The sequence below is a fragment of the Clarias gariepinus genome, chromosome 1 (assembly GCF_024256425.1).
Source record: "Clarias gariepinus isolate MV-2021 ecotype Netherlands chromosome 1, CGAR_prim_01v2, whole genome shotgun sequence".
Lineage (NCBI taxonomy): Eukaryota > Metazoa > Chordata > Actinopteri > Siluriformes > Clariidae > Clarias > Clarias gariepinus.
In genome coordinates, this window is record NC_071100.1 from 41,938,424 (window position 1) to 41,951,682 (window position 13,259).

The 13,259-nt window shown below is 36.4% G+C and overlaps 1 protein-coding gene across 2 annotated transcripts; it reads left to right on the forward strand.

Moving 5' to 3' along the window:
• plk3 (polo-like kinase 3 (Drosophila)) lies at positions 1 to 5,220 on the forward strand. Of its 2 annotated transcripts, none has more exons than XM_053505848.1 (15): positions 1 to 295; positions 654 to 761; positions 865 to 981; positions 1,116 to 1,245; positions 1,345 to 1,432; positions 1,520 to 1,615; positions 1,741 to 1,939; positions 2,034 to 2,160; positions 2,254 to 2,363; positions 2,702 to 2,819; positions 2,994 to 3,077; positions 3,205 to 3,367; positions 3,505 to 3,634; positions 3,761 to 3,874; positions 4,087 to 5,220. In XM_053505848.1, the coding sequence occupies exons 1-15, from the start codon at positions 86 to 88 to the stop codon at positions 4,279 to 4,281; spliced, it is 1,989 nt and encodes a 662-aa protein (XP_053361823.1). In that variant the 5' UTR covers positions 1 to 85; the 3' UTR covers positions 4,282 to 5,220. The 2 variants fall into 2 exon arrangements, with proteins under 2 accessions (XP_053361823.1, XP_053361833.1); XM_053505858.1 differs by having other exon boundaries at positions 2,257 to 2,363.
• Positions 5,221 to 13,259: the final 8,039 nt, after the last annotated feature.

A 13,259-nucleotide genomic window follows, 5' to 3' on the forward strand; every position in this document is an offset into this window, starting at 1 on the left:
CGGGCGTGTTTGATGAGCTGTTAAATGTGTGAGTGTCGGTTGGATTACTGAGACGAATACGGATTGCGGATCGCGTTTTTAATGAATGGATCCGTCTGGTTTTAACACACTGCAGCGTCACTCCTGTCAGATAATGAACCCGGAGTTGTTTCAGGCGTCTCCGGAGCGCAACTCGCCCGCGCCGGCGAACAAACCGAGCCGGAATAAGTGCGAACAAGCCAGAGTGGAGCTGGCGCAGGTGGTGGTGGATCCGAAAACTGGACGAACGTACTCAAAAGGAAAGCTTCTGGGAAAGGTACTTCAGTCTGAATCATTCCTTAAGATAGTCGGGTAGCCATTTTCCTGTAAAGGAGACGTGGTGTTCCGGCCTGAGTGCTGTTTGGTGGTCTGGTGTGTGTTAACGTTGATCAGCACTGACTAACCAGTGTAATGTTGGAGACTAGTCTATTGCTGTAACAATAGCATCCTGTCAGGCAGTAAGGAGCATCTTCATGTTAAGCTTTCAGATGATTGAAAGTGCATTGTCATGGTCTCTGATTTCGGGTCATAAGGGAAAAATAATCAAACCATCATTTATTTTTACACTAACAAACTGCATTTCACCCTGAGCTGGTCTCTGACAGAGCTGTGTGTGTGTGTGTGTTCTGTTACAGGGAGGGTTTGCTCGCTGTTATGAGATGACTGATATTTCCAGCAACAAGATGTATGCTGTGAAGGTAATCCCACAAAGCAGAGTGTCCAAGCCACACCAGAGGGACAAGGTAAACACAAACCTGCTGGATTAATCAGGTTTTAAAAAAAAAAATAAAAAATCATTCGTCTTGTGATCATTCTCACCGCTGTCATGTTGTGGTTCTTCGTTAGATAACGAATGAAATCGAACTGCACAGAACCCTCCAGCACAAACATGTCGTCAAATTCTCTCATCATTTTGAAGATCAGGACAACATCTACATCTTCCTCGAGCTCTGCAGCAGAAAGGTAAGCTTCCTTACTCGTAGATGTGAAGTGCTTGGTAATAATAATATTCATAATTATAATAATAAGTAATGTGGACCAGTAACAACTGCTTCAGGAGATAAAATGAGGTTGATTGTGTGCATTCCTTGCTGCAGTCCTTGGCACATATTTGGAAAGCTCGACACACCCTGACAGACCCTGAAGTACGTTACTACCTCAGGCAAATTATTTCTGGCCTCAAATACCTCCACAACAAAGGAATCCTCCATCGAGACCTCAAACTAGGTAACGTGTTTTCAGCTCTCCACAGTTTATTGTATAACTGCACAAGGTTATCATGCTTTTAGTCCTTTTGTATAAACATTTATTCATTTATTTTAATAGGCAACTTCTTTGTGAATGAGAATATGGAATTGAGATTAGGAGACTTTGGGTTGGCAGCAAAGCTGGAGACGGTTGAGCAGAGAAAGAAGTAAGTTATTGTCTTTCTGGTCAAGTAAAATCATAGTTTTGGCCAAGACCGTCATTTTGCAAAGAGTTAATTGACTCTCTTTTGCAGAACTATCTGTGGAACTCCGAACTACCTGGCACCAGAAGTGTTAAATCGTCAAGGACATGGGACCGAGTCAGATGTTTGGTCACTGGGCTGTGTGATGTAAGTAAATGCCTGATTTTACTTAAGCTTTATTAAGTTAAACATTAAATGCCATATAAAACGAAATAGAAAACTGTACTGTGGGAAATACCGTAGCAATGACGATGCCCTATTTCTCTGTTTAGGTACACTCTTCTGTGTGGGAACCCTCCGTTTGAAACATTAGACTTGAAGGAAACGTACAAATGCATCAAAGAAGTGAAGTATACACTTCCTCCATCACTCTCTGCAGCTGCACAAAAGTTGATCTCTGGCATTCTTCAAAAGGACCCCAGTGATCGCCTTACTCTCGACCAGATTCTGGCTCACGAGTATTTCAGCAAGGTTGGTTATTGCATCTGCTTAATCAAATCAGTGCTCTTTAACCCATCTCCCTGAAAAACATGGCAACCTAACTCTGTCTTAACTCCTCTTCCAGGGCTTCACTCCAGACAAACTTCCACCCAGTGCATGTGTGATGGTCCCAGAGCTCAACCCACCCAGCCCTGCTAAGAAGTTCTTTACTAAGATGGCCAAGAGCCTCTTTGGCAAGAAAAAGTCCAAAGGTAAGGCTGAGTTTTGCCTTTTTTTGTTTTTAAACCTAACCCTTTAATTATCCTGAAAACATCTGATAACTTATTGGTTTTGATGACTTTCAGCAGAGAAAATCTCCAGTGAAGACAAGGAGGACATTTCCAAGCTTGTTTCGGGTATGGTGAAACATTCAATCAGTCGTCAGATCAGCTACAAGACAGTGGGAGTGAATGAGGTACGTGTTAATTCTGCTTTTGGTGGATAATCATTCTGTTCCGCATTCATTCAAATGGCTTCATGCTAATTTCTTTTAAGATATCTGGTATCAGTCTGATTATAAAGACTGTACTTAAGAAGGTTGTGATAAGAAGCCAGTCTGTACTTTTAAGATATCAGCTGGCCTGGCAGAACTGTTATTTAAAGAGCTTTACTAGGTCAATAACTAACTTTATTATTTAAAAAAAGGCTGAGAATACTAAGATAAACAGCACTTAACAGTAAATTGCTATTTCTGTGGTTAGTAGTTTAAATCGCATCTCATTGGATACAATTATCTTATGTTTTCATATGTAGGTTGCAAATCCTGCAGGTCAGTTGGCTGTTTCTCGACCTTTAGACACACCAGTTGAGGATGAGTCCAAAAAATCCACCTCCCGCTCCTTCAAAGGCACGGTGGCCAGCAGTACTGATGGTGTGTGCCTTTGTTCATTTACATAATATACATATCCACTGGAAGTGCAATGTATACATGTGTTGTTAGGTTTAAGTAGTGCTGTATAGTCTGTATTTTCACATGAACAACACAAAGTGACTCCAGTATTGTCTCATGATTGATTCTTCATTTGTGACCTGTTTCTCTGTGCAGGATGTGAAGATGCACTGACCCCTGCTGCTGTGGCTGAGGCTGCCATGAAGGTCCTCGTTAACTGCTTGTCTACCATGCCGGCAGGTTTGTTCTATTTTCACTGTAATAAAAAGTGATGATTATAAATAGGAATAGAAGGTTTGTGATGAACATGACTCACTTTTATGGAATAATGGTTAGGAAATTAATGGTAGAATAATTGTTTCTCCAGGATCTAGGAACAATCCATGCGTCACAAAGCCTGAGCCTTTCGTCTGGGTGACAAAGTGGGTGGATTACTCCAACAAATATGGTTTTGGGTACCAGCTCTCCAATCAGAATGTTGGTGTGCTCTTTAACGAAGGCACTCATCTGAGTCTGTGTGACCAGCGAAGGTAAATTTTGATACTACAGTTTGGTACTTTGTTTAAAAATAAAACTGGCCTAAAGATCAAACAGCACTATATTAGATTAATTATAGTCTTCACAAATGTGTTTTAAGTGACCAGATTTTTTCCCCCCTCTTCCACAGGGTAGTTCGTTATTGTTTAACCAACAATAAACACTTCACTTTTCAAGCTGATGCACTACCAGAACAACTCCAGAGCCAGAAACACATTGTGGGGCTAATGGCCAACTACATGGATCAGAACCTCATGGAGGTAAAAACTGTTCATTCATGAAATTCATTTCAATCGTAAATTTAACTTTAAATTGCTTTGCACTGTAAGTAAATGAATTCATGAGGCACCGGGAGTTCAAATTAAGTATTGTGTCTCTCCCTGCAGGGTGGAGATCTGGGTTGTGATGAGCAGCCATCTCCTTCTGAATGTCCCCTTCTCCTGCAATGGATGAAGACTGACCATGCTTTAGTAATGCTTTTTAACAATGGTTTGCTACAGGTGAGCCTTTTCTCTTTTTATCCATATTGTTAGTTTTCTAGTTTATTAGAAAGTCTGATCCATATATATTTATAGAAAAATAGATCAAACCACATCTTGTTTAAGTGACAGATGAGGAATTGTCAAAATTCTACTTATTTTAAGAGCTTTTTATAGCTATAATATAATTTTTATATATAATATAATATAATTTTTTTTTTTTTCGCTCCCAGGTAAACTTCTACACTGATCACACTAAGGTGATCCTGTCGAAATCAGCAGATCAATACTTGTTGACCTATATTAGTCGTGAGCGGATCTCCTCCTCATATCCTCTGAACACCCTCAGTGAGCACGGCTGCTCCTCTGAGCTGCGCCACCGACTCCATTACATGGTGCAGCTGCTGCAGCACTACACCAAAACATAAATGAACCACAAAAAAGGACTAAAACATTAAGGTCTAGGACTGAAACCATATCTGGAGAAGCTTGCATTTCACCAAAAAAAGTTCTCCCAACATATATTCTGGCCTCCTTGGACTTATGGTGCACATTTTGGATTTTTTTTTTTTTAACACAGACACTACCAGCTTGACTTCACATTGTACACAACAAAGTGGCCAGGAGATAGAGAAAACTCCTGTGCTGAGGATGAGGCTTTTTGTTTTGATCACCTGCCTTGCTCTTTATTTAATATTGACTTTTTCACTAAGTACACATCAAGCATGGAAAGCTGGAGATTCTACACATTTTAAGAAAAGTGATTTCATTTTAAACCTGGGGGGCTAGTAGCTAAAATCTGTGGCTGACCAGCTGTAACTCATGTTGAGGTATGAAGGGAGAGTAAAGTGCCTTTTCTGAGGGACCTCTTCTGGGTTGTGCAATAATTGCCCTTCTGTATCTTAAGCTCAAATAACAAAAAGATTTCAGAAAGGGCTTGTATGGTGGAGCCTTTTATTCTGCATTCAGTTTGATTTTGATTGTGTCTCAATAGATGGAGGTAAGCACTACAAATACTTGCTATAAGCTTTTTGCCCGGTACAAGATCTTGGTAATATGTAATATGTATTTCGTTTGTGCCTCCAACTGTTTACGTCAAAACCTTCACCACATGACATTGTTCTGAATACTGTGACACTGACTGTAAAATGTTAAAGATTTTTTTTTTTTTTGCATCCCATGATTGTGAGTCATTTATCTTTTCAGGCGAATTTTGGCACATTTATGTATTGTACATGTATTTATGTTTTAATTTATTTTTTATTTATTAATGTGACTCTGGCGTATCACTGTGTAACTGTTCAGTATCACTTTTTTATGTATTGATATGGAGTTTTGGGAAGGGAAATAAAGTTTGTTAAAATGCACATCTGCATCTTTTATTGCATCTAAATTACTTTGAATCATTTAATGATATTATTTTTGTTTGAATGCTCATTAGCTACTAGTAAGCTCAATGACTGAAATAATAAAGTAACCGAGGATATTAATATGCCTGGGTATAATCTGACGTCTCGGGTGTTGATGGGACATCAACATGATCAATAATGCTTTAGGCTAGCCTGATGCAGCCTTTACAACTCCGAGAACGACAGTGTTTGGACTTTCAAACTTAAAAAAAATACATGCCTACTATAAGTGGAGTTTGTGCACAAGTTTAATTCATTTTGGGAATTCTTAAATCAACAGAGTAAAATTGATCATGCAGGGTCAGAAATGTACACTGGGTATGGAAAAGAATCACACCCTTAAAATAATCCAATTTATTGCTTTGCAGCCTTAAATGAAAGTTTAAATTTTATCCAGCTGTATTTACTCTGTGAAACTTTGAACATTCAAGTGAAATTTATAACAAATTCAGCAAAAGAAATGAAAAAAGGAATTTTGGAAAGGATCACTGACCATGCTTAATAATTGCCACAGTGCTCTTGGGATTGAATGCTTCACTGTTATTCCTTCAACTACAGCTCCTCTAGTCAAAACTTTCATCCAGAAGGATTTTACTGTGTGATTTTGGTCAGCTGTAAACCTTAGTTGAGCTTGAAGGTGTCAATTTGGCACTGAAGCTGGGATTTCAATGATTGTAGCCATTCAGTCCATGATGATGAAAAAATTGCTTGACATTTTTTTAGTTCATGGCAAGTCTGTTCTCTGGTAGTTTCTGGGTTGTTACCATCTAAACATATTTCCTTTGGCCACAGCGTCTAATAATGTATACTAAATGTATAATGTAATGTATGTAAACATTAAAGCACTTTTTGTAAGTCGCTCTGGATAAGAGCGTCTGCCAAATGCCTAAATGTAAATGTAAATGTATACGATACTTAGGTAAAATTGTTTGAATGGATCCCGGAATCTTGCACAGAAATTGCTCCTTAGACATTCCTACCTTGATATAAAGCATGGTGATCAGGTGATTACTTTAGAAATACCACATGTCCCAACAAGGTTTACTGCTTTTCTTTCACAGCCTCTACCACAGCAACTTGACAATGACTTATTTTTTATTTATTACATAAACATTACATTGCACTCTTTAACTGTTTATAGTCATAATCCTGTGTGCAGTAAGATAACGTAACTTCTGTGAGACAAATGCATATGTTATAGCAGCTAAAACAGCTGTTTGCTGACCAGCCCCCCCTGACCGCTAATGATGTTGCTAGCAACATGCTAATATAATTAGCATAATGGTAGCAATATGCTAATCATGCTGTTTTAAAAGCTATGCCAGCACTTTGAATGTTTTAAAACGGCAAGCACCACAAACCTTTTCTTCAGAATATGTACTTCTCTAGTAGTCCTTGCTATATGCCATTTGGGGAAAATTCCACCTTCTCTATAGGTTACTCTAAATGTCAGGGGTACAGAATACTTCTAGCTTCATTCTGTGATCTTCCCCCGACTCACACCCGCACAATACACAAGAACACACAGTCTGTCTGTTTACTGCACAGTCACCTTGCTTTTTGAGTAATAGCAAGAAAGCATAGAAAGCAGTATAACTCCTGGAGAGGGCTGTTTGTTCAGTTCTTTGTGACATTATTTTGGATTCTTTTTTTTTTTTTTTGCAAATCATACAATAAATAATTTCATTTATACTTCATTGGCATTACCTGGATTAGTTTAATTTAATTAGGGCAAAATTAATTGGAAAACAAGCCTAGAACTAGAAGCTGTCATCAGATTAAGTGTCTTATTTATGCTTCCCTAATCGTTGAAAAGTACTGATCACCAGTTGTTGACAGATATTATTAAGGAGAGTAATTCTAGTGTAGGTAGAGAAGACAAGGCAGAAGTTTCAAACCAACAGGAAGGGCAGCAGTGGATTTGTAAATTAATTCTCCATGCAGGGAGAAATGTAGAAATGCAGGGAACAATTCACAGATATACAGTATGCAAACAGGGAGTATTGACCTGTCTGTCGTTATATACTGTACAGTGTAAAGTATAAATACACTTTATATTATTGGTTTATCAGATATATCATATACAATACTTATCAGTATACAGTATGGTATACTTATGTCATACTGGATTGTTTAACATTCAAACCTTAATTTAAAGTCTCACATCTAATGGGATATTACTAACAGGATTAACTGGACGTGGATACAGTACCACACTAAAGAAGAATTCAGCAGTAAAGCATAATGGAGAGCCTTCTCTAGCTAACTGCTCTTTCTCTAGAACCTTAACACAAATACATTTTGGCAATGTCAGTAATTATCTTCTTTTCATGTATGCTGCTACCTCAACAAAATCATAGGTGCTGGATTTAGTTTTTAAAGAACATTTCTAAAGATAAGACTGCCTACAAGAAATACACACTCATTTACACAGTTGTACTGTGACTTTAAAGGTGCAGTACATGAATGTAACGAGAATATTTGTGAAATTACACAATAACTTTAGCAAGTCCAGACATACATCAAAAGTATATAGAGATTAGTTCAGTCATTCTTCAGTCATTAACAGAGAATATGCTGGTTTAGGAAGGAAAAGGCTATAAATTAGTAGATTTTAAGCACAGGGATATACTGGCTTTTTACATTTGTTTGTATATACTTTTTCTTAACATATTGTATATGGCATGTTAACTTTCTGCTAGAACAGTACAATAAATATGGGCGTCATATGTAGTATAATACAAATATTTGACAATTCACATCACTATATCATTACCATACCAGAATTGCACTGAGATTGAAGATCTAACATGTCTTGACAGCAAATTTCTTAAAGAAGAGGTCTTAGAACTATTGATATAGGTTTATATCGAAAAGTATTTGGGGTCATGGCAAGTTATGCTCTTCTTTTTCTTTATTGAAATTTAATTGCTAATTATTGTGCTGTGTACTTACACATGACAATTGTTCATTGCCTATACAAATGTATGGCCTATGAATAATCTAGAGTTTATCTTGCTATTTCTTTAAATATGCATAAAATAAATAAATAAATGCATTTCAATAAACATAAGTAAATGTTTACTGTAATAGTCAGTGATATTTTTAAGGTTTATTTGTTTTTCTAAATTAAAGAGTTAAAGAAAAGTATAAAGCTCTTTACAAGTAGAGAGACGGGTGAATCATGCTTTGAGGAAGGACGTCATGAAAAAGGAAAAGGGGGGGTCGAAAGGATGTGTGTTTTCTATTTCAGACTCCTCTGTTTCTTTGTGTTTGCTCCCCCACTCCTGAAAAACCTGTGTGGTGAGCTCGAAGAGAGTCACTGCTGAATGACGTAGTGGCAGTGAGATCCAAGTCATCGCTTATGTTTTTCACAGAAACTAAATTTCCCACACAAATTATTTACACTTAGGCTTCCCCAAAACAATATTTTTTAAATCTCTGTGGTGTTAGATTTATAGCCTGGCCCACCTACATCTTAACCATCTTTGGACAAATGATAAAGATTTATAAATAGATGTAGTCACTGACTAGCCTCACTATTTAGATCACAGCCATTTCCGGACATCTTTGGCAGACACAATGCTTATGAATCTCCCTTCATAAGAACTTTACGAAGGTGACTACTTGTGTGTGATGTAACAGCCCTGTTTTTTATTATAAGCCTCCAAAGGACAGAGCTCACATGGTGAATTGGGTGTGAGACATATGGGGGTTTCCTAACAAAATCAGGGATTGTGGATAGCAACACAGTGTGACACTGATTTCCTCTGGGCATTAGGTCTGAAAGTTTGGCAGAGTCAAATAAGCAGGGCATTGTGGACCAAGGGAAGCCAGTAAATGCGTATAAGACTTGGAGAGAACAGGCTTCACGTCCACATAATGAACACTATGTTTGTTTATTAAAAAAAAAAAAAGCCTCTGTTTGAATGCCAAGGGGAGGCTTAAAACATGGCCTGAATTCATATACAGTAGAATCAGTTTAGGAAAACAATAAGAATGTAGATAGGAAATCAGACTAGTTTATATGTTTAGAGAATGATTTGGACTCTGACTGTTGGTTTGTTGAAAGAGCAACAATCATCAAAGTAATCTTTAGGATAACCAGTGATTAGATCAATTTTCCACACCTAATGTCAGTTACTGTGTGTGAGGATACATACAGGGCGACATGTTTATTTTGAGAAGCTTTTCTGTTTTTTCTGATTTTTTTGTGGTTTACCTATCTAAATTAGTCTGCCTGTTCTCCTCTGACCTCTTTCATCATCAATGTTAATTCTTAAACATGTAAAAGTTTGTTTTTGTATTGTATAGTTTATAAATAAAAATTGACAAGTAACTAAGTATGGTGCAAAACATAACTTCTTGTTTGAGATTAATTTTGCAATTGGTCCATCAGAAATAAGGCTCATTAAGTCAGTTGGGACCAAAGCCTTGCCTGTCTGTTTCAGTCCCACAGAAAAGCCCATGCAGCACAAAAAGCTGAAAAAAGTCAATGCTGGCCATGATAGAAAAGCACCACACTTAGGGAACCACAATCATAAGCAAATCTCTTGTTAGTGTGGATAATAAAAAAGGTTAGGGAACATAAAGTTTGTACTTTGAAACAATAAAAAAGTTCATGTGGTCTAATGAGTGATGGGGCATCAGGGCAAGAAAGGAGGTGCATGAAGCACAAACGTCTGGAAGCAGTGTTATTACCTGTGGTTGCTGCAGTTGGTCAGGTTGCAGTTGGAAAAGTTTTTTTTTCATAAATTTACATTTTTCAATAGATTTAATAAAAATCAATAAATGCCCTAATAAAATGATTTTTAGGACATCTATTAATCTATTAACCATATGCATCTATTCTATTAGTGTCTCACGTCCACATACAGTAGTTACCATATTGCATAATGAGACCTCATCCTGTGCAGTTTGAAAAACAGTTCAGAAAGATTGGATGATCTACTCGTTAAATTGAAAGACATCTGTGTTCTGGGGCAGAAACAAAACCTGATGTATTCAGTGTAAATATGATATGTAAAATGCTTGAACCAGTAACATGATGCTGTCTCTTTCTCTCAATAAGTCAATGTTGCATTCCAGAGCATTAGGTAAGGGGAATTTCCACACTCTTTCCTCCTGATTGTTCCAGTGTGCTACCAGATGTGCTACTCTGACTTTCCTGTGTTTAAACATGTTTAAAGATGTTTAGCATCCAAAAATATAATTAATAAGAAAATATTTTAAATCGTTTAATGCTTTTAATTTAACATCAGATTATCAGACTGTTTTTCTCTTTTTAGTTATGGATACTCTAATTTAAAAAGGCAGTCATTAAGTCAATAAATATTATTCCGTCTTTACTTTGAAACTGCATTGTGTCCATTTTTTAAATTTATTTATTGGTTATTAAAAGGCTATTACCAAAGAACACAGAATAGTTCTCCAATATCTGAGAACTGGGCAGTATACATCTAATAAAAGAAAAAAATTGGCATAATTTAATTATTATAATTTAAGATACAAATATATTTTACTTCATAATGTCCACCTTATTTAGAATTAGCATTATAAGGGATTACCATATGCTTTTATGCCCTGAAAGATGAGTTGTTTATTCCCTGGGTTTTGTTTAGATCACAGTCATAAGAGTGGGAGGTTTCACGTTTGAAACCCACTGAGGTACTGACAATGTAATCAAAGGCGGGTAGCACAAACAGATATCCCAAGAAAGATTTCTGGTGCTCTGACTGATTCTTAAGTAGACAGAACAGATGTGCTCTTTTTGTGAGACTTCAGCTTTGGAATTTAAGATGGCCACCAGCTGGGTTTTGCTGTTAGGTAGGGTTACTCACAGACATGTTTCTTTGAAACCTCCCCCTGCTCTGAAACCCATAACTACTCACTTTTAAATAAAGATATAAATCAACTCCTGGGGAATTTACAGACTTTTATACTATTCATAGACACCTGTAGCACACAGTTACTACTCTACGTGCTGTCATTGTTGTTAGTAGGAGTGTGCCAGTCATATTTGCAATGTGTGCTGTCAGTAGTGCCTTTCCCTCTTCTTTAAACTGTGTCTACTTAAAAATACTATGCTAAAACGATGTAGTTAGTAATTTCCCTTGTCTGCCTGTAGAAACACTGTGTAGGTGCACACAAAGAAGCTCAGTCTTTCCTGTATGGGTACTTCTCCCTTTTGCCGTGGAGATCATTTTCTGTGTCATTCATGCCATATAGAATTTCCAGAATTCTAATTAGTTTCTCACAGAACAAAATCACATCACCCAAAAATGACTGTCTACCCTTGTGGAGACTTTGGCTAACAGGTAGAAGGCCTGATGAGTTTATAGCAAAAGAGAGATGAACAAAGGAAGAAAGTTGTCAACTTCCTGTCAACAGTTGGGTTCGTATGCAGGCATTTGAACAAATACTTATAAAAACAACGATGTGTTCTTCCCCAACATAAAACCTATCATTTATAGACTATTCACCTTCAAACTTTAAAGGCTTCTGCTTATGTCATGTTTATATTACTTAACAGTATCACAGTATAAAACTCTATAAACCTTATATGTAATTTTACATGCCAGAACTGCAAAAGATCCGCTGTATGGTGTTTAACCATGGTACTTAACCCATCAGCTACCCCATGTGTTTATCTTACTACATATGAATTTTTATTACTTAATTAAGAACGTCTAATACCACACATCAACCTTTTTGTAAAAAGGTTGGTGTGTGGTGCTACACTGGTATTAGACATTCTTAATTAAGTTTTAATTAAGATATTATTTAATTATGTCTGTGACATTTAATTTTAAATGAACATATAAATAACTAGACTTGGATAAATTTACTTAGCAGGTGTTCACTGCCTGATGCCTCTTGTCCAGTGAAATAACATGTACCCTTTGTAAACAGAGCCAAGTGGAATATCTCTAGCGAGTCACAGATAGTTTACAGGACAGACTGGATAACTGCCAAAAAAATTCTCTTTGTGTGTCACTTCCGTTTCAGGTTATTTCCAGTGACCTTTGATTTTCAAGCTAGGGCCAAGTAAGAGTCAGTTTCCAATGTTCAAAGCTGTTTAAATAATATGACCCAAAGATTAAAAAAAAAAAATTCTTCCAGGTTTTTACTCTAACCTGCTGTGGAATAAGTGTTATCACTTACATCTTTCTGACACGATACTAACGCCCATTCACAGAGACTGTGATTTGTGCTGATAAACCACCTTGTAACCATGCTATCCATATTTGCTTTTCTTATCCATATTTTAATTGTTTGTGGTTTTTATTTTTTTCATTCATGAGAGAATAAAAAAAAAATGTAATTTAGGTAATACTTTTTAAGTAATAAATAAAGTTTGTCTTTCGAAAAGTTTTCATTCTTTCTATCTCCTCTATATACACATTACAAACTTTTACACTAGATGAGATTTAATGTTTCATGATTTTTTTTTTTTTTTTTATAAATTGTGCAAAGAAAATGTAAGAAGCAAATGTGCATGAATGTACACAAAAAATGTGTGTAATGTTTAAATTTGCTTTTTAGGTTACGTGTATATGCAGTATTTAAAAAATAAGTTATTTTTTTTTAGTTTGTAAATAAATTCTTGTTTAAGCATCACAAAGTTTTTAAGCATCACAAAGTTTTATTTTATATAAATAAAACTGTTTGCCAGAGTAAAGTACTATTTAAGAAGAAAACAAAATGTCTATGCCAAGAACGATAAGCAAGGAATTTATAGCTTAATCTCTCTGCTCATATTCTATCACACATTTTGAATGATAAATCTTGGTCCTTGTTGCTGGTCAGGTGCCTACAGTAATAAATGTGTTTGATTGGACTCAAGTAGTTTGTTTGTTATTTGTACTGCTGTACAGACGTTTGTATCTGAGCATTCTTTTCCAAGTTTAAAGAAGCATAAACACATAAACAGTCAACAGAAAGCTTAAACATTTAGCCTTGTGGTTAATTTTTCTGACAAACACATCCATCACATA